The sequence below is a fragment of the Lagopus muta genome, chromosome 5 (genome assembly GCF_023343835.1).
Source record: "Lagopus muta isolate bLagMut1 chromosome 5, bLagMut1 primary, whole genome shotgun sequence".
Classification (NCBI taxonomy): Eukaryota; Metazoa; Chordata; class Aves; order Galliformes; family Phasianidae; genus Lagopus; species Lagopus muta.
Window position 1 is genome coordinate 21,516,379 of NC_064437.1, and position 21,132 is coordinate 21,537,510.

The 21,132-nt window shown below is 36.6% G+C and overlaps 1 protein-coding gene across 1 annotated transcript in view; it reads right to left on the reverse strand.

Annotated features, from left to right (window-relative positions):
- The window catches only part of CFH (complement factor H), a 32,861-nt gene extending 12,540 nt beyond the window's left edge, over nucleotides 1–20,321 (reverse strand). Inside the window, exons 1-12 of the mRNA XM_048945603.1 lie at nucleotides 20,149–20,321; nucleotides 15,583–15,765; nucleotides 13,523–13,628; nucleotides 12,117–12,193; nucleotides 10,835–11,029; nucleotides 9,386–9,556; nucleotides 7,918–8,097; nucleotides 6,620–6,811; nucleotides 5,173–5,352; nucleotides 3,639–3,815; nucleotides 2,392–2,571; nucleotides 1,027–1,200 (exon numbers count right to left, since the gene is read on the reverse strand). Of these exons, the coding sequence (XP_048801560.1) occupies nucleotides 1,027–1,200; nucleotides 2,392–2,571; nucleotides 3,639–3,815; nucleotides 5,173–5,352; nucleotides 6,620–6,811; nucleotides 7,918–8,097; nucleotides 9,386–9,556; nucleotides 10,835–11,029; nucleotides 12,117–12,193; nucleotides 13,523–13,628; nucleotides 15,583–15,765; nucleotides 20,149–20,209 (1,876 nt within the window). The 5' untranslated portion in view covers nucleotides 20,210–20,321. The remainder of the gene's footprint in view (nucleotides 1–1,026; nucleotides 1,201–2,391; nucleotides 2,572–3,638; nucleotides 3,816–5,172; nucleotides 5,353–6,619; nucleotides 6,812–7,917; nucleotides 8,098–9,385; nucleotides 9,557–10,834; nucleotides 11,030–12,116; nucleotides 12,194–13,522; nucleotides 13,629–15,582; nucleotides 15,766–20,148) is intronic.
- Between the last annotated feature and the right edge of the window lie 811 nt (nucleotides 20,322–21,132).

The following is a 21,132-nucleotide window of genomic DNA, read 5'->3' on the forward strand; positions in this document are numbered from 1 at the left end:
AAAAAAGCAAATATTCTACAAGTAACAGTGACACGCTATTCATCCATGCAGTGCTGAGCACTGTATATTAAAGGAATTCACATCTGATGGAGTGAATGCTTGCCAAAAGAGCTTAATATGTTTTGAGCTAAAGAGTCAACTACATAAAGAAACACTTGTTTTCAAATGCAAAAATTTGAGTGAAAAGAAGAGTGAGGGCATGAAAGGCAACAACATAAATGACTGAGTAAGCAGGAAGGAAGAGGGATGAGAAATTTGAAATGCCCTTGTCATTTTGATCTTTCTCATGGAAGGCATGGTCTAAAAAAATTATTTTCGGATTCCACCAAGTTGTGCTTTGTCATCAGCATGGTGAGAAGAGTAGGGGCATATATCTTCCCTTCTGCAGGAAACTGTTAATCCTACAGGATGAAATTGAGGAAATTTGTAACAAAAAACTTTCACCAAATTTCTTTCCCTTGGGTTCAGCTGTGTGTCATCTCCAAAATCATTTTTTCCCCTTTAAATGTCACATGATCAGAGAAAACAGCATAGAAAAAAAGTCTTTGATGATCAATGCTAGGCAGTGGCAAAAGTTATTTAGGGTGCAGGAAGAGATGGTTGTACTCAAATAATTTCTGGCAGTCATATCGCACCCTATTTATGCCTTTTTTGATAAGCAGTATTTTACACTTAATAATCTGAGTGAAGTTTTGTGCAAACCATTTAAGTGAAGCTAAGAGGATAAAGACAACAAGAAAAACATGTGGCCTGGTTATCAGAATCAGACAGATGTTCTAGATACATTCCATGTTTTGACATGCTGAATAGCGAACACTGAAAATTCAACTGTTTGGTTTCTTCCACATAAAACAGCAGAACACTAACAAACGATCTGAGGAAAACCAGTGCTCGCCTTTTTAGAGATAACAATGCAATAATTGTTCCTGGGTGTGAGACTGACTTAAAGAACGTGCCCACAAAAGTCTTCAGGACCGAAGTATTCGCATACGTATCCTACCACAATAAAGTCAACAGAGGAATTACCTTTACATGTTGGCGGTGATGGGAACCATCCAAAGTAATAGCACTGAGCAGAAGCAGGGCCCACTCTTACATAATTACGTACACAGCTGAATTTCACAACATCTCCATTGTAGTATCTGCTCTTTGCAGGATCAACATCTCTATTGGACATTACTGGCAGTTCACATTCTATTGCTGTGAAGAAAGAATATTCCATGGTATATTGCAAAACCTACAAAAAATATATGAGCTACTACTAATGGAAAAGTGGGAAACAAACTAAATATACAGAAACATACAGAAATATACAAAATATACAGATCTGACAAAACAAGCATGGAGACAATGACGAAACTTGCCTCCCAGTTACATTAATTGATTGGATATCAAGAAAATACAGGCGCCGCTTTTGGGACAATCTATCTAGATTTTGCAGCTGATAAGACCCTGAACTAGGGGGACTCCAGATAAGGAGCAGTGTGGAGATCAGCACAGCTATGCAAGTCCACAAAGGGTCACGCAGAGAGTTCCCAACAAGTGGAATAAACAGAAAAAGGCATTGAAGTGTCAAGTAAACTGTGCAGGTCAGTATGCTCATCTAGTTGAGCCCTGAACCTGACCACCACAGTCCACCCTGTCATCTTTTATCTTCTCATTACATCTTTTCTTGTCTATCTTGCTGCATACTCTTACTTTCAACTCCATGTGTTTGCATGCAGCAAGGTCTGGGTGCAGGCTACTGGTGAGACCTGTATATGTGTCAGTGAAAAAATGTTGACAGCTCCTTAAATCAGACCAAGGGTGTAGGCACTCCTGGATTCAGGTGCCAGATATCTCAGCCAGTGGGAGTCTTTAAATTCCAGCTACTGTGGCATCCCAAAAACCAGCCACTAGAGAAACACTGGTGTGAGGGAGGCGAGCGAACGCATGCATGCTTGAGAACCCAGAGTGCTGCATTTGTTTGTGCCTTTGCTGGTAAACTTCTGTCTCTTTCATCTGGCAAGGAGGAAGAAAGAGGACATAGCTGGTCTATGTTTATGTTTTACTTGAGTCCTGTATGTAAGCACTGTAGAAGGCAGCCTCCTGTCTGTGGCATCCTGTGTGGCTGTGTCAGAGCCCAGTGTCTGTGAGCCTTTGGGGTTTGTGCTCAGCTTCATTAGTAGTTGAACCCACTAAGATGGAAGTGACACCTGCAGCCCTTGGGTCTGGGCAGAGGCCCCCTCCCCCTGGGACTCTGGGCTGCACTACAGCAGCCAGGCAGGAGAGGCGGGAGGAGGCAGCCACACTTTTATCATCACTTAACACTAATTAGAACAAAAGCACAGGAATGAATAAAGCTTCACAGTGTGCACAGTTACAATGGTTAGTGAGTACAAATGTATTTACCGACACATTGCAGTGCTGGCTTCCATTCACCATTTACATCACACCTGGTAGTACCAGTTGGCATGTTATCTGCAGTCTGATATTGCTCATGACACGCATACTCAATTATATCTCCAGGCAGGTATATACTTTTCCTTGCATAGTCAGTCAAAACGTGAGTTTGTGGTGTTTTACAGGATTCTGTAAAATGAAACAAAGTTAGTGCATTTGGTGATCCTGAAATTTGCTCTTTTGAGCCACCATTTCTATACCGCAGTGGGTGCTGGTTCTACAGAATGACCGGGGATATTTAAAACAATAAAAGTTCTGCAATGTCAGCACATAAATGTAGAATATCATGGGTAGTGTAATCACATAATATTTATTGTATTCATCTTCTTTTCCTTCTACTATTTCTTCTTATTTTAATGATGTAAAATCAAATAGTTTTACTTATTTTGCCCATGAACATTTGTGAGGGCATAATAAATAAATAAATAAATAAATAAATAAATAAATAAATAAATAAATAAAATTCTGGGTAAACATAGTCTGAAACTAAAATATAAGGCAAAATATTAGCTAAAGTTGGTCAACATGGCAACATGGTAACACTGGAAGATCAATTATCTTCTTTTTTATCCTATACTCCTGTTCAGGAGAGGATAGGGCTTCTAAGAGAAAGTCAACAAGAACGAAACTATTTTCATAAGAAACTACTCCAGTCCTTTTTAAAAATGTAGTTTCTAGCCTCGGAGTAGAAAGTACAGCCTAACCTTTTTTTTTTTTTTTAATGCACAATGATAATATCTCTTCAAATAATGAAACATGTTTCTCACTAGTCTGCTGACTTGTTCTGGGTATGATCGCTTGGCTGATAGGCATTTCTTCATAAATTGTCCCTGACAAGTGTGAAAGGTGTTCATCTTCTTGTCAACAAGATGAAAGAACTGGGATTAAGTTTGTGTGCATGCACCTAAAATCACTGGAAAGGTCAGTGAAACATACTTTATGCCACTGAGGGTCCAAAAAGGTAGCTCACCTAGAAGACAGGAGATACTTTTTCCTGCTTACTCACTTTTGCTTTCTGTCTTTATTTCTTGGAGCCTCAGAAAAGTTCCTCTCTGGAGGCTCAGTCCTCTTTTTGACTCTCCTTCCATTCAGTAAGAAAACTATACCAGTATGGATGAAGAAAATCAGAGTGCGGAGGAAATCTCATTTTTACCAGCGGCAGCAGCAGGGAACTCTGAAGCCTGAGTGCTACTCACGGATGCACTTTGGAGGCGGAGACCAGCCACTCTTTTGACATTGTATCTCTCCTGTTTCTTGTCTTTCTGGAGTTACAAAGCCACTGTAACAGCTATAGGTGACTGTTTCCCCTATATCAAATGTTGCCTTTCTCTTCATGAAATAGCCGTTGGTCAGATCAACCCACTGGCACATTTCTGAAAGAGAAAGACAGAATTCCTTCTCGTTGCTAAATGGCATACATGTAATATCTAGAATAAGGAGGACAAATGAAGACAGCAGTAGGATTTAGAACATTTTTAAGAACATGATTATTTCTGCCTCTGCATTAAGGTCCCTTTCTGGGATCCAACCAAAGCATGTAAAGTCAGAATTCAGTATTACCAACTGGTGCAAGGCTGGGCAGGGATTTAATTTGCAACTGTTCTTCAAGATTCCAAGACTATACGGCTGCATTTGGTTTTCAGCAGAAACAAAATTCTTAGGCATGCATTTTGCATGCATCAGGAGGACGTTATGCCCCTATTGCAAGTGGGACACTCCAGAGATCATCATCATGTGCAACTAAGATCTTAGTTCTACTAAGAGAAATCCCTCAGAGTGCACATACTGCAGGACTAAGCAAACTCATATCAAAGGATTCCATCTTGCACAACAAACCACCACTGCAGATGGACTCGGTGTTGTGCCTGATTTCACATCACTTGGAATACCTTGTTTCAGCCAATCTAACTGGGTGGAAATCCATCCTCTTGTTTAGAAGTTATGGCCTTGTATCTGGGAGAAAACTTCTGTAGTATACTGAATTGTGCACTAATAAATCATTCTGCAAAGAGTTCCTTCATTTCAAGAAATGAACACAATAAGAAATGGCAACAGTGGCACATTAGAGTCAAGTAAATAAAGATAAAGATAAGGTGTACAAAGCCTTTGAGAAATGCTACAAGATGAATTTGAGTGTTGGGAGCAGAGTTAATGATACTTCAGTGTAACCATTTCAAAAGTTTAAGTTCCATTGATAATTTGTTGATGCTTATTGCAGTAATGTCCACTACTGGCTAACAATAGGAATCGTAGTTTTATTTTGCTTCCTCACTGCTATGCCAAAATATTAGCGAGTGGCTGTTGAGAACCTTCTATCACAGGTATCTCTTTCATGCTGGAATTGTTTTCTAAAAAAATGCTCTGACAGTCTGAGAGATGGAATTCATGCGCATAAAATCATTATCTAAGGAATTCATAATTCTGATCAGGCATTCTAGCAATTTCAGGCTTGGCTCAAGTCAGGTTCAAAAGCTGGAAACAGTTCTAGAAGAGGTAACTTTCCCGTTCCTCCCTCCTTCCAATATGATACCAACTGGATAGCAAACAAGAGATACAGGGATCAAGTGGCACAGCTAGAGACTGAAAAGAGACAAGAAATTACAGATAGGCTGTACAGAGGCACCTAGACTTAGAGTTTCACTGATTAGTGGTGAGGAATTAAAATGGGTAATGTAATCATAGATTTATTGGTTTCAGTTAGAAACTGTGACAAAAAGTAAGCACGCTCACCTTTACGGATACATCTTGGAGTAGGTGACCAGCCATTCTTTGTGCACATAATTTCACCATCTTCATTGTCAGTACGATAATTTGTATTGCAGAAATATCGAGCTCTTTCACCTTCTTTGTAATAACTTCTCCAATTATTTTGGATAACACCATTTTCCACACGCTTGACATCACATATCTCTAAAGAAGAAAAGTAAGTACATTTAACCACATTAATAAAAACAGCCAAAACTGCAGTAAAACAATTCCTAGGAAGAGATTTACCAAAAAAGCCTCCTTCTACCCTTGTGTCTATCCCCAAAAGAACATCAGTTTTCAAATCTGAATCAAAGCATGTTTCTTTTCACTGCCCTGTAATCACTGTATCACAAAAACAGGAGCTTCATAAAGCACTAAGAATTGGCCTAGTAAACTAAAGTCCTTACTGTAGTTAATAAGCAAGGCTGGCTAACTTCACTGCCTCTAGTGTCATGTACAACAACTCTGGTATACTCTGCTAAGTCTCTCAAATTTTGATGTCTGTGCTGAGACATTAGGCATTTGATCCCAGGCAATTTTACTATCCCTGTGCAAGTGCATCAGCCTCTCAAACCGGCTCTAGAGAATTTATTAACAGCTAAGCATGCTGTCCCTACAGCATCCTGTATCCCAAGAGCTTAGACAGATGGAATGAATGTTGTGGCAGTGTTACTGGAGTAACTGGTTGTTTCCACTGGGCACAACTCTGCTCATTCCCTGCATTGATTTCCTGTCCACTGAGGACAAGAGAACAAAATTCAACCTTTAGTTGATCCTTCAGGTGCTATTGGTAGGTAGGAACTGCACTGAGACTGAAGATATGCGTTGTGAGAGTTATGGGTTATGGGTGAGTCCTCAGCTCACTGGTTTAAATTTGTTTTCCATAGTTGAATGATAATTCAGTGCATCTTGATCTCTTATTTGCAGACATTCTTACTCTCAGCTTATTTCAAAAGTGTTCCACCTTTCCCCAAAGGTTATCCCAAAGGACAAGGCAGTGGATTCCAGATAATAACTTCTAGACACTGCACCCAAGCCACTGAAGGAATAATACATTTACATGGAAAAGAATGTATCTGTATGTGTCACTGTGTGTACAAAAGAAAGCAGATGCATGCGTGTGACCTGGACTCTAGAGAGGAAAAGCATATCCTAATTCTTACTCTCCTTAATTTTTCTAAATCTCAGGGATAGCTGCAGGTGTAAAGAATGACCCAAATCCAAATGTTTAATTTCAAACTTATTCACTTTGTAGTGTCACTTTATCCGGTGATTTTTTAAGCCAAGAAGATGGGAAAACAGTCTGAGTGCAGTTCCAGGGATCAGCTAAAGCAGTTACAATTTAATAAGCTGCTAAGCTGTACAGTACAATTCCTCCTGCACAGACCATTAATAACCAAAATAGAATTAACGTTATAAATGTACTTACTGAGGCATTGTGGCTCTGGCTTCCAGCCCCCTTGAGAACAGACAATCTGAACCCAGTATTGTTCAGTTGGGGTGAAGTAGCCTTCACGACAGTGGTAGTAAATAGTCTGCCCAATCCTCATTGGAAAGTAATTCTGTTGCCAACTTCTACTCAATATGATATTATCTACAGCTGGGTAGTCACATGGTTTCTCTTTAAAAAGAATTTAATTGCAACAATATCAACATATGCATGTCAAAAAACGTGGCATACAAAGTTCTAAATATTAGTCCAGATATGACTCCATGGAATGCTTCCTGTAACTAACAGAACAGGGACTACATACACTGGTAGATTCCATGGAGTACAGGAACAACTGCACAGTGCTTCTGAATTCTTTCTCAGTGTCGATAGCTATGCAGATAGTTTCCTCCTGAAATGCCCTGGCCTAAAGCACAAATGCTGGAGGAAGAGGGGTCATCCTGTGAACAGACCACTCAACAGTGAATGAGGTGGTCTGAGAAAAATAACTCAGTTTCAGAACGCAAATAGAGAAATGATTAATCTCTATAAGACCAGTGTACTTTTCTTGAATAGATCTTATCCAAATGTTCATATATATGACTGACTTCACCAGAGATTCTCTCTCCTCCTTCTGTTTTCTACACTTTTAAAAAATATATTATTTTTAATGACAAAAGATCAAAGATTAACAAATTATGAAATTGCTGAGTTTTGCTTTTATACTGCTCATATTGGGCAAAAATATAATTGTAGTTATGAGAAAGTGAAGCAAAAAAAAAAAAAAAAAAAAAAAAAAGCTCAACCTCATAATCAATTGAGAATATTTTGTTTCACTGTTTGACAGATTGTAATGAAGTTCTTTACATACTAACACACAACTGCAAGTAAATAACTAAAACTACGGTAACCATGGTTAAACATACCTTGCAATCTGTACTTTGGTTTAGATACTTTAACACTCATTGCATCTTGGTAACTTGGCTGGCCCACTAATCTGCAGGTGTACCACAAATCTTCCTGTCTGGGAACCCACTATTGCAAATTAACACAGTTTCACAGATACAGTGACAAATAATACTCATGCTCATAAACACAGTGTGAATTTAGATTATACCAATATTTTTTAAGTGCTTCTTCCACATCATCACATTAAGCTTCATAACACTAAGAAACACAACAAAGAGGCATTTTTATTTCCTATGTTTCTTAAGATTTTTCTCGAGTTCTTTCTTCATTGAGATATTTCCAAAATAACAATTCTGTGTGTTGTGTCTTCGTTCATGAGAGCTACTTACCAACACAACCTGGAGCAGGTACCCAGCCACTGCTGGTGCATTTTGCCATGCTTTTGGCAGTCAATGTGCTAAAATGATATCCAGAATCACAGTCTATTGTGATTGTAGCTCCTTCTATGTACCTGTCTTTTTGAGGTCTAAAGTTTCCATTGCGAAATGTTGGAGGAAAGCATACAACTTCTACATGGAAAGAGAAAAATAGGTGCCAATTGAAAGAATGCCTTTATGTAGTTCTTATTTACATGGTACATTGACTAAAACTGCATACATTAACAGTCAAATACAGATTTCTTAGGGCAAAGATAAGGTTACACTTCTCTCCTACTCTTAGAAACGCACAGCTCTGTAAGAACAGACTACCACAGAATGACCTTTGAGAGATCTTATATTTGAATGTAGTCCACTATGTCAGTTCGTAACTATAGGAAATGAATATTAATTAGTATAATTACAAATCTTGAAACAGAAATTTCAAGGACCAAATGAGCAATAGGGCTGACTACTTTTTACTTCTAAAGAAGTCCTTCTGGAAGAGATCCCAGGAAGGTGGGCAGTACATAATATCCTATAACACTGCCCTACTGCCAATGTATTTTTTCAGTTTAAAGCATCCTTTGTCAACTTCTTGAACATGATTCAAGCACTAAAGATTTTCCCCAATTTTATATCAAGTTAATTTAGCTAGGACATGGTTACAAGTTCCTATTTGTGGAATTTAGAGTTCTAATTGAATTCTTTAAGTGCTGTAAATGATACTAAACTGAACTTTCACTAGTTAACATGTTAACGTTAAACCCCATAAACAGATTTCACTGAAAATGTCTTCATGTGAAGAAAGAGGACTTCAATAATCATTATCATTACTCTGAGAAGCTGATTTCAAATTTTCCCATGCTGTTAAAAATTTCAGATTCTTCCTTTAGCTTAAATTTTTCCAATATTAACATTTTTTCCCCTATCCTGCTTGCTTAAAAATTGTTTTCAGTGTCTGATTTTTTCCATTCCTTTGCTAAAATATTTCCACTGCATTTTGTAGGAGGCAATGAGATTCAGTATTATCCTTTCTATTTGTTCAAGTTAGGAATTCTTTCTAACTCAAGATTTTATGTGCTATGTTTTGTCCACTAGTCCAGATTTCCAGAATAAAAAGAACACAGTGCCTTTCTGCAACTGCTAATGCTTCAGTATTTCAGCATCAATCTCTTTATGCAGTATACACAAGAAATTCTACTTTCCTAGTCCCATGCACCTACGCTTGAGTAATGAAAGGCTGAATTAACTATTTTTGCCATGTCCCTTAATGAAAAATGAATATCAGGATCTTTGGCTGTTTTAACCCTTAGTCCTGCCAGATCTTCATGGTGTATTAGTCAGATGCCAATGAAATTATTATTTTTATGAACAAACTAACATTTGGCAGTACTAATCTCAGAAATTACTCCCAAAACAACTTAAGGAAATGGCTGACCAGTGCAATAGGGGGTTGGATACCATCCAGATTCCGTACACTGTACATCTGCTCGTTCACCATACGTGTATCCTTTGTTACAGACATAATGCAGTTGCTCAGACTCCCTGTAAGTCTTCTGCGAGGAATGTACAATTCCATTTGGAATTGATGGCACGCTACAAATAATATCTGAAGTTGAAAAAAACAAAATCCATAAATTCATATAATTTTATACAGTTTTATTTGCTGAGAATACATCCCCACTGGAATAAAATTTAGTGGGATTTTTTTTTCCCTTTTGAATTTATTGAAATTATATCAATAAAAACACTTGCACTCAGAAGCTGTGTGGAACTTAACTGAGAACTCTTCAGTGACATGATTGTGGGTGCCAAGTATGCTGTAGCACAGCAGGAGTAACAAACTGATTCATAAGACAGCTTTCAGGACTATGATTAATTTTTTAATTGCTTTTAGAATTGTGTACAAGATAAGGGATTTTCTAAACTAAGCAACTAGGCTAGCTGAAATTTAAGATTTTTTTTTCATCTTTCTCATAATTTCATTTCCTTGTAATTTCCAGCAAATCTAAAGCTCTCTCATATTCAGCAGATAATCAATAAAATGATAGCATTACCAGAAAAAAAAATACAGCATTAAAATACATGGTGAACTGACACTAGGATACCTGACTATCTATAGAAAAACTCAACATTCTCAGTTTCTTGCCAAACTCAGAATATCACCAAGATTTTGCACTTTCTAAAATTTGCATTCATAAAGCCAGATAAAATATAAGATTTTGTTTCCTAGGTCATAGAGCAAGACACCAGAGGGTTGTCTTAGATTTTTTTGCTGGATTTATTTTATAATTAGAATGAAATAAATCTCAGCAGAATTGTCTTTATTTAATAAAAATCACTATATTCTACAAATAGTGCCAGCACGTGTGATTTAGATCACTTTATCCTTGCACTCTGCTCAGCACTGGTGAAACTGCATGTAGAGTATTCTGTCCAGGTCTAACCTCCCCAGTAGAAGAAAGTCATAGACATTCTGGAGCTGGTCCAGTGATAGGCCAAGAAGATAATTAATTTGCTTAAATAAACACTGAAGTGACTAAATCTTTTATAGATTATTATATTATACATCATATATATATATATATATATATATATATATATATATATATATATATAATATTTTATATTGAAGTTAGTTTCAAAGAAATTGAGTGCAGCCTGGAAAAACACAGTTTGCAGTGAAAACATGGAACAAACAGGTATGGTCCACTATGACTGTACTGATACATACAATGCTCTCAGATTTTACTTTCTTATCCTATTTCTGCAAATATACAATGGAGACTCTTTAGAGGCAACGTATGCTGTGGAATGAAATTAAAGCTTTGTAACAGTTCCTAGAAGTCCATGAGAATAAAGTTTCTTATGGATAATAGTGTTTTACCTTGGCACTGAGGTACATCACTGTCCCATTTTCCATTAGAAGAGCAATGTATTGCTTTAGATCCAACAAGCTTGTAATGTTCATTACATTGAAACTCTATGACCTGGCCAAAGGAATACTCTTGGTTTAGCTCAAATGCACCACTTACAACTATTCTTCCATTTTCTGGTGCTTTTACAGGTAAACACTTTGCAACTGGAAAGCAAAACAAAACAAAACAAATAAACCAAAGGGAAAAACAATCACTTTGAGGCCTATCACTAAAATAAATTTATACATACAACAAGTTAAAATATAGATAGATCACTGTGATTATCTTAAACATTTTTAACAAGTGTTCAGACTTATTATGCATTCTAGTACTATTTGCTCGCTTTCAACTGAATAAAAACTTGTCAGTCACGAAGGAAGAAGTTTGTGAGGACTTAGGAATTGCAGTACTTTGGCAACATGTGACGAAAAATATTGAAGCCATTGCTCTGAATTAAGCAGAGAGCTAGGTGTATGCCTAAATTTAAGGACACTCAAATTCCAGTAAATTGAATGTGGAATACCTGAGACCAGCTGTTAGGAAACATCAAAACTCACATATCTAATATTAAAAATTACTTTTAAAAAGTTAAAAGTTATCTCTGGGGAGAAAGGATGATTACTTCCATAATCGTACAGGTTTGAAACTGGTGAAAAGGTTTCCAAATTCAGTAACTAGTACTATCTAAGCCATCCAGTCTATTCAGGTCTGAGGACTAGGTCTTTTATTCTCTTTATTTCTTACTAATGTCAAACTTCTAACAAAATCTTAATGGACACAATATTCATAAGGACAGAGGAGAAAATAAGCTACAATACACGTATAAATATACATGTAAAATGTCTTATCCCAGCTGACTTTTATAACTATGTTTTGCAGATACTTATTCTACATACAGAGTCTGTACATGAGGTAGAGCTTTAAGCCATCTGGGAGTGATAAGACTCAATTTTGTGAGCGATTTTTGGTAAAAGTTTGAATAATTATTGGATTAAAAAAGCTGAGTGGGTATTGTATGAGTTTCACTGCTGCATAATTTGAGTTTAGACGTACGTACATCTGTGCAAATTAATATTAGGAGTTTGATCAGTGAATATTCTTGAGCAGTTATTTACAACATAAGCAATCATAGTAATCAGAATAGACAATAGAAGTGCCACAGAGAGTAGTGAGATCATAGACAAGTTCTAGATAGTATCAGAGAGATAAAAAGTCAGTTTCATAAGGAATGAAATGTCAATTTCTCTTTACCTTCACAGTGGGGGATGTCATTGCTCCATCCCTCTGCAAGACACTCACGGTAATTTTTCTGGCTAAGCATTCGGTATCTTACAAAATAAAGTGAACAAAAAATTACAGTCTTAGCAATACTGCTGCTTTGGAAACAAGGGAAGTAGGTTTCAGATGTTCTAGCATAGACTAACCAAAACATGATTAAAAAAAAAAACAAACAACACTGTTTTCCTGCCCATCTTCCCTATTTTTGTTTCTTTTACTTGCATATGGTAAAAATACAAAAAAAAAAAAAAAAAAAAAACACTCATAAAGTAGCTTTCTAATAGGTAAAACATTAACTTCATTACAGAGGCATCAAGCTCTACATAACAAGTAACCTAAGGGTGATTTACACAGTCATTAGCAAGATTAAATTTCTTGTGGTCTCTGTTCCACTAAGACTGAAAGCCATGGGACAGCATCAAAATCAGACATAACCCAAACCATATGCATCCCATGCTTCACTGAATTAGTATCATTTTAGGCTTGAGGGCATCGTAGACACAATGACACAGCTTCTGACCATTCTGGAATGTATTCAGAAGATTACAGCTAGTCTAAAATGACTATGAAGAACTGTCTGCCTGCACTTACGAGATTAAGGAGAATATTGATTTCCTAACTTATATATGTACATCTTCCAGTAACACAAAGTCTTCAAAAACATGGCTAAAACACTGTACTACGGTTATAGCTGATTTGCATTTCATGAAGAAATAATCCAGTTATCAGCATACTTACCTAAACACAACACTACACATCTGCCTTGCTGCAGCTTTCATTGGAGAAGATGAACAGAGAGAGATAAGAGAATTTCTTCCAAGCAGTAAGTGAAGAGATGTTACTCAATCTACCAGAAACATCTTCCTTCAGTAACTCTCTCCTTTCATAACTCACAGAAATGATTTAAGGAGGTTTGATGTGTTGTAGTTTAGAATAGACGATTCCATTGTACAGTCTAATGACTTCTCCAACATAACTGCATAACGACTGCCTACTGAGAGTACTAATGGCAGTGCGTGAAGCTGCATTTCCATCTGAACTGGCTACCTTGTCAAGTCGTTAGCCTGCTTTGAGGCAGAAAATTCGTTTTGCTTTCCACTCAGGCAGCCATAATTTCAAGTGAGCTACAACCTTATCTGAGACTTGGGATGACAGCTCCGTTTGTGTGAGGTACAGTTGTTCCAATACCACTAAACTTCTGACCAGACATAGGAAAAAGTTACGTTTAGTATTGTAATTACAGTATTTTCAGTTAAACAACAATTTCTTATTCTTAAATATGAGCAAGTTGGCAGCTGCTTTACAGACAACAAATTTATAACCAGTACTTCTATTAACATTAAAACCTTAACTCCTAATATTGAGTTAAATAACATTACCCATCATTACATCTGTATTCAACTCTGGCACCAAAGACAAACTCGTTTCCAGCAGTAAGCTGAAAGGAACCAAACTCAGTATCTCCAGGATGTCCACAGGGCTTACCTGGTAAGAAAGAAATAGTTAAAAAGCAAGTACTTAACCAAATACAGAGGAATGAAAGTGTGAAAGGTAGCACTTTTCTTTTAATTAATAGAGTGTGTTTTGAACAACTATTCAATGCAAAATGTTCAGCATTACCTTGATTAACCTTCTTTTCTTTTAGTCATTGTTTTCAATAAGAACATAGTAGAATGAGTTTTTTTTTTTTTCCTTTCTTTTAATCTAAATAGCAAATTAGGAGCCTTTGCTCCTTTAAAAAAGACTAATCTCATTTTAAGCTTTATGACACATTTTAAAGACAGAATGTAACATCAGTTTTTCATATAACTTCTGACACAGACCATTCCAAACCTTCCACTATAGAAGCCATCCATGGCTGGCATTTAAATATCCTCAGTCTGATGGGAATTGTGCTGAAAAAAGAGTGATTATCTGAAGCCACAGCAGTAATGTGGCTCAAGTTTCCCCTAGGACTGCTCTTATGGTCTGGCCTCAATTGGATTCCAAAACAGAATTGCAAAAATGAGAACGTGGTCTCTGTCATAGGTGACTTGAATACAAAACTTGAAGGCATATGTGTAAGTTTACCAATAACACTTAACTGGGAGGAGCTGTTGACCCCTTTGAGGAAAGAGAGACCTTGAAGAGAGATCTTTGTCAACTGAATAGTTGAGCAGTCCTCAACCCTGTGAAGTTTAACAAGAGCAAGTGCTGGCCAGGGGAATGAACATGGCACCAAACTGTCAGAGTTCAAGGAGCTCTGAGCACCTCTCTCAGACATAGGGTTTAGATTTTGTGTGGCTCCACATGGAGACAGAAGTTGGATTCTGATTCTTGTGGGTCCTTCCATGTCAGACTATTCCACGATCCTATAATTCTCATTTATCTCCCTTAGATATTATAATAAGGACTGCAAAATAGATTGCATGGCTAAATTTTACTAGGCATCGTCAGAAGACATCCTTCCTAGTCTCTATCAAACAAGGCATTTTCATTTCTTGCTACACATCAGCATCCCTGTTTTTTTATTTTGTTTGTTTGTTTCGTTTGTTTGTTTTTTAATCCAAATAAGAGATGTTTGAATAGGCCCTAAATTTCTTTCAGTGTGATTCAAAGAAAATAGATCTCTCCATTGTAAATTTTGCTATCTAGTGTGATCTGTCATGAAAAGTGAATATGAGCACATTATCTGTACCAAATCATCCTCTTTTTCCCTCTACATGTACCTTACCAGTTTCAGCATCAGTTCACAGGGTGGCAGTATTCACTAAAATATGTAACTAAAAAACTACACTAATTTTAGTATAATTGGAAAGATTTCTGTGCACCAAGTATTTATGCAAATGTATTTAGAAGTAAGAAAGTAACAAAAAAAAAAATCCACCCCAATTTAAAATATAAAAGAAACTACCAACAAGTCTATTAATTATTTTTTACTTAAAATATCTATTGATCTCTGAAACTTAATTTTGTATGATTAAGCCAAGTAGTTGTATTGAGACAGACAAAATTTCTATGAAATACACGGGAGAAAAAAGCTCAAATGCCTAATATTTATTTGTGTTTAGTACTCATTCATTATAGAAAGTATCTTCTGACTAACAATAATTAAGTTCCACTTCCTCAGTGAAATCAGTATGAAAGTGTGAGACACTTCTAAACTCTTAACATGGTACAACAGAAATAATAAGCAGCAGCTTTTATCCTCACCTGAGTTTTCCTTTATAGTTTGAAAGAAAAGGCATGGGAAAACAAATTCTATAATTTTTTAATGCCAAAAAGTCCAATCAACTTCCAAGAAGCTGTATCCTTTAAAACAAGTTGAATAAACTAAAGAGAAACAAATAATTTCTTTAACTTGCATTCAGAAGATAGGTTAGTGCTTTATTTTGCTTAGACTTGAAGTTTCATCAACATTAGACTTGTAAAATTCTGGAAGTGATCTCTCAGTACTTACTCCTGCATTCCGTGTTGCCTTGTTGCTTCCACTCTCCATCAGCACACTTGACCACAATTCGTCCTATTTTCATATATCCAGGCCGACATTTGTATGTTACTAGAGTATCATGTGGATAGGGAGGGTTGTCCCATGCTTCAGTAGGTATTTCTTTAACTCTCCTTGGAGGAGGTTGTTCGCAAGCTAGAAATTATAAATAAAAATATTGGTGATTGAGACACATGCTACACCTCCAAAATAGTTTTACAATAGAAAATGTAGCAAGAAATCCTGGGTATAATTGTGATCAAATGCATGTATCTTTTCTACTTCGTTATGAAATGGGAAACTGTTAAGAATCCACATTTTGTGGGGTACGAACAGACATTTTGTAGGACAGGATGGAAAAACAGTCAAGCCAATGGAAAATGCAAACACACGCTGGGCAGCCATCATTCAAAATAAATTTCAGTTACGAAAACTGCAACCAGAGATTAGCGCCTCAGTTCAAACCAAAAACATCTGCTACCCCTGCATCTGCAGAAGCTCCTCCATGCCAGTCCTTCTGCTGTTAGTACTCTTTTCCAGCTATTTTATTCTGCAGCCACCACCACCACCTTTGCTGACAGTAAGCTCATGCTCCACTTGGTCAAGATCTGTCAGACTTCCGTTTTAGATCCCCTAAATTTTCTGTTTGGCTAAAGTTATGATCTTCTAAAGCATTCTATAAGGTTCTTATGACATGCTACTTGTTACACGGTGTAATTCATTCTGCGTATTCACTTTAATCTTTGTAAGCTTTAAAGTATTTTGATTCAGTTTGGGCTGTGGAGTAGGAGATATCTGATGTTTTTCATTAACTCAATATTATGCAGTCTTCCCCAAAAGCTCCTTATGAAGCTTTCTTTGGTGCCTGTGAAATGTACAGCCCATATGAATTTTTAAAAATGGACCTGAATTAATTTTATTAAGAGCATTTTCAACAATTTAAGAATAAGAAAAGTGAGACTGAAGGGGGAAAATAATTAAAAAAAAAAAAAAAAGGAAGTTGTTAAGAAACATAACCTCATATCAAGAATGTTAAAAAATATTTTTTGTGTGTGTGTTTGTAATCATTAACTTAATTTCATTGACCTAGTTTCAATCTCTCTGCCTAGATGACTGAAATGTACTTTAAAGACTGAAGTTTTACCTACAGTAACAGACTCTGGGCAGTGTAGCTGATTAGTTATAACGCTGTCTATTTTACATCTGAACATCAAAATTGAGAACTGATGAAAAGTGATCTCTGAGAAATTAAAACTTAGAAAAGAAATGGGAAATGTCTGCTAGAAATAGAAGTTTCTTGATGAATGAAATTAATTGCTAAGTATAGAGCTGGAACCAAAACCTAAACTAGTTTAGTTGTAGGGCTCCCGGTCTGAGAAAGCAGCAGTGCTGATAGTCCAAGTGCTGCCTGAAAGTGAGAGTACAGGAAAAATATTTAGGAACTTAAGGGGATAGAAGGGCCATCACAGTCAGAGATTAAGTAGTGCGATTTCTAATACAAAATGAGCAGAAAAAAATCCTAATCCTTCTACATCAAAGTGTAAAAATTTTGAAAAGTGTAATTCTGTAGCTGTGGCATTTCGAAAGTATAAAGAAAAGAATGCTCACTGTGAGATCTAATAACTTTCTTTTGACTGGCATAAGTAGGTGGGAGAGGTAGGCGAGCTTTGAGGACACCGCTGAGGTGATAAAGGAAGTGTCAGACCTCCCACAGGTTCATCACTTTCCCAACTATTTCAGTTACTCTGAAAACAACGATGTTCCTTCCAACCAACCATCCTGAGAAGATAGCTCTGTCCACTAGAGGGTACTCTACCAACAAAAAAAGTGGCAGGGACTTCCACTCTCATTTGCAAGATACATTCACATTTTAATACCTTTTTTTTTTTATCTCCAAAAATCTAGGAGTAAGTTAAATGAAGAGTATTCCTCTAGGTGGCTCCATCTTGCAAATGTGTAAAAAGTGGTTATTTTGCCCAAGAAAGACTGTCTGCAGAGATGGAACAAGGGATTTTTTCTGGTTCTGCACAGAATCAGCTCTTTAGAGCTTGTTAAGCTTGTTAATACCAATGCTTTCAGTTTGTGTGTAGAGAAAGCACAGACCAAATTCTACGATTTCAAGAACAGCTTAATAGTTATACATGTAACTAACTTTTCTTGTCTTCTATGCATACACCTGCTTGTTAGCAACTGCAAGACTATTCAGACAACAAATCAACACCTCAATCATCTCACATTCAAACCAACGCACCAATTTTAGATTCCATTTATAAAAAGTTCATAGAGAAATTGCACACGGGTGTCTTAGCTGTCTCTTATTCAGACATCTAAATTTGTTGCTTTCAACCTCATTTGTTTAAAAAAAAAATAAAGCTTATTTTTTTCAGGTTTTATACCTCATCATTTGACCTATTAGCCTATTTTTCATTTCATACCTACAATAAATAGTATGTAAGAATTTGTTCTAGGAATCGACATTTTCAATGTACCGTAATGTCCTCCATTGTACATTTGAGTACTTGCTTAAAAAACAACCACACACACAAACAAAATCCATACAGTTTATCATGACATAGAATGCTGTGACATAATGACATCATTGAATTTGAAGATGTTATGATTTCTCTGAACTGTGAAAAATTTTTCATATGACAGCAAGTCAGTCAGGCTGAAATTGAAGATAGTATGGGGCAATGTTGGATGTCCAGACTGAACTGACTTCTGCAAGGACAGAATTCTGCCACAGTGCACATCTTGCACATCCATAGGCTAGGCAAGGGTTTTCAGCAGAGGAGAGCTTCTCTGCTGTATTCTCCTCTTATTTCTGATTTATATTTTCATTGTCTGTTGTGCAGAGTGGGGATTCTACACCTCCTTGCTTATGTTAAAAAACAAACAATACAAAAATGATCTCCTGACAGTCTCTTAACCACTACATTATGTTTCTCCCTGGATTTCATTTCAACTCTCTGATTGTTCTTCACTATACTGCACTGATATCAGCCTATGTGACAGCAAGTGTTACTGCCAAGTGCTGTAGTATGCATATGTATTTCTGACTACAATTAGTTAATACTCTTTTTAAATGTGGTTTCTTAGTAGTTTGAGCTGGCAAGATGTACTTCAAAATTATATCAATTACATCATGCACTTTGATCTGTGTACTCAACAAAATTGGGATTTATTTACTTTTACATTAGCACGTACAGCTTAAATGCATTCCTTCAAACACTTCAGTGGGAAACCAGAACAGCTGTAATAAATCATTTATTAAACACATGTGACTTGATCATGATTAGAAATAGCTCAAATTACTTTCCCACCATTATTATGCTGGTAGCAACTTCCAGAACACCCAGCACAAACTGCAAATTCAGGTAGAAGTACTCAAGCAATAATCCAGCTCTCAAATGACTCACACAGTCTTCCAGTATGAAGACTGAAATAAGAAAGCTGCAGGACACATGGTAAGAGGTGCCCCAAAACAAACCAAATGTTGCTAAACTGCTGCCATTCCTTTGCAAACTTCTTGAGCTAAAGAAAGCACCTCGAAAAGGTAATGCAAATTCAAGCAAACTCCCTTTACAAGTTCCAGGATCTTTCTAGACTAATTTGCAAATGAAATAAGCTTTTGTAGTTGCTTTGGAGCAGTATTTATACACTGTAAGTCCATATTAAAAATATGCTAAATTTCAGAAACGTCCTGGTTTTTTTTTTTTTTTTTTTTTTTCATTTTCAAAGTAAAATGTATCATATTGTTTTGATTAATAAAGTCTTCATAATCTTTACCCAAAGTTAACAACAACCTGAACTGAACTAAGATATACTAGCTCAAAACCACATGGTGCCTTTTCCCCAGTCTTTGTACAAGAAAACAAACAGACAAAGCAAAACAAATTACTAAAAATCATATTAAGCAATATAAATACAATGTCAAGGAAAATAAATTCAACAGTGAAGCAGAAAATATTACTGCAGCCTTCTGGAAAGATACCCAGAATAGAAGCTACCTCTTTAAACAAGTCCCAGAGTGTATCTGCATGCATTTATCTTTTCAATGGATGAAAAATACCATAGACCAAACCTGTCATTTAATGGATATTTTATAAGCTTTTCAGTCAATCTAGTAACAACTTCTTTTTCTCAGATTATCACACAGACTGTTTCAGACAGACAGAAATACATATTTATTGAATATAATCTATTTTAACCTACCAACTTTTTACAAGTTTTACATCTTAGAATAATTAACAAACAGAGCAAACAAATAATTCATCTGACTGTAGTTTATAGGGGTAATAATACAGTTTAGTAATAGCAGTAGTTATCCGACAAACAGATGAAATAACACCCATGACAAAATACTAAATACTGAAGGTACTAAATACTACCAGAAGAAACCTCAATTATTGTTGTCAGAAGTTCATTAAAATAGGCTTCAATTCAAGCAGTTTATTTACAAATTGGTTTAATAACTATCTTTCCATACACTTTGTTGTCTTTCTTTTTTCTTTTTTTTTCCCTCAGATTAAAGCTTACCTCTCTCTGCAGTACAATACATCCAACATAGCAGGAGAACTGCATAGCCCAGGAAAGGCATACTAGTGATTCAGGAACTCAGAAGTAAGTTCATTTAGTACTGTAGCCAATTTTTTTTTTTAATTACTTTGTGTTATGTGCACTCCTAATTTACTCACTGACTGCCTCCAGGGACTGACCTTGCCCCATTTATACTGAGTGATTTCAGCAGTCACTTCCCCTAATCCTCTTGCAACACACACTTGCTGCTTTTTTTTCCCCTCTCCAAACTTTACTAAATAAATAAAATATGTCTAACAATTTGGGTTGACATTGTTCCTCCCTGCAGTCTGCTTATTCTTGCATCTTTGTAGTTGCACAACTATATACATAGTTTTATTGCCTGTGTTTTATATGCTTTGTCAAAAAAATCTAATTCACACTAAATGCAGATGCTGGGTCTGGTCTTGTTCAATATCTTGAACATAATGTCCGCCCTGATTAAGTATGCCAATGATACACAGCTGGGAGGAATGGTTGACACTCAGCAAGACCTGGACAGACTGGTGAACTGAAAAACAATAAACCAGATGAGGTTTAACAAAGTCTTGCAGCTGGGAAGGAATAACCACGAGTATCAGTACAGGTTGTGACATGACCTGCTGGAAAGGATCTTTGTGGCGAAGGTCCTGGCGGATGACAGGTTGGTGATGAGCCAGCAGTGTGCCCTGGTAGCTAAGAAGGCCAATGGGATCCTAGGGTGCATTAAAAGGAACGTGGCCAGGAGGTTGAAGGAATTGATCCTCCCTCTCTACTCTGCCCTGGTCTGGTCAGGCCTCACCTGGGGTATTGTATCCAGTTACAATATCCAGCACAAGGAAAACAAGGATCTCCTGGAGAGAGTCCAGTGGAGAGCCACAAAGATGACATGGCCAATCTCTTTTCTGCAGTCTGTGGGAACAGGACAAAGGGAAACAGTCATAAACTGGAGCACAGGAAGTTCTG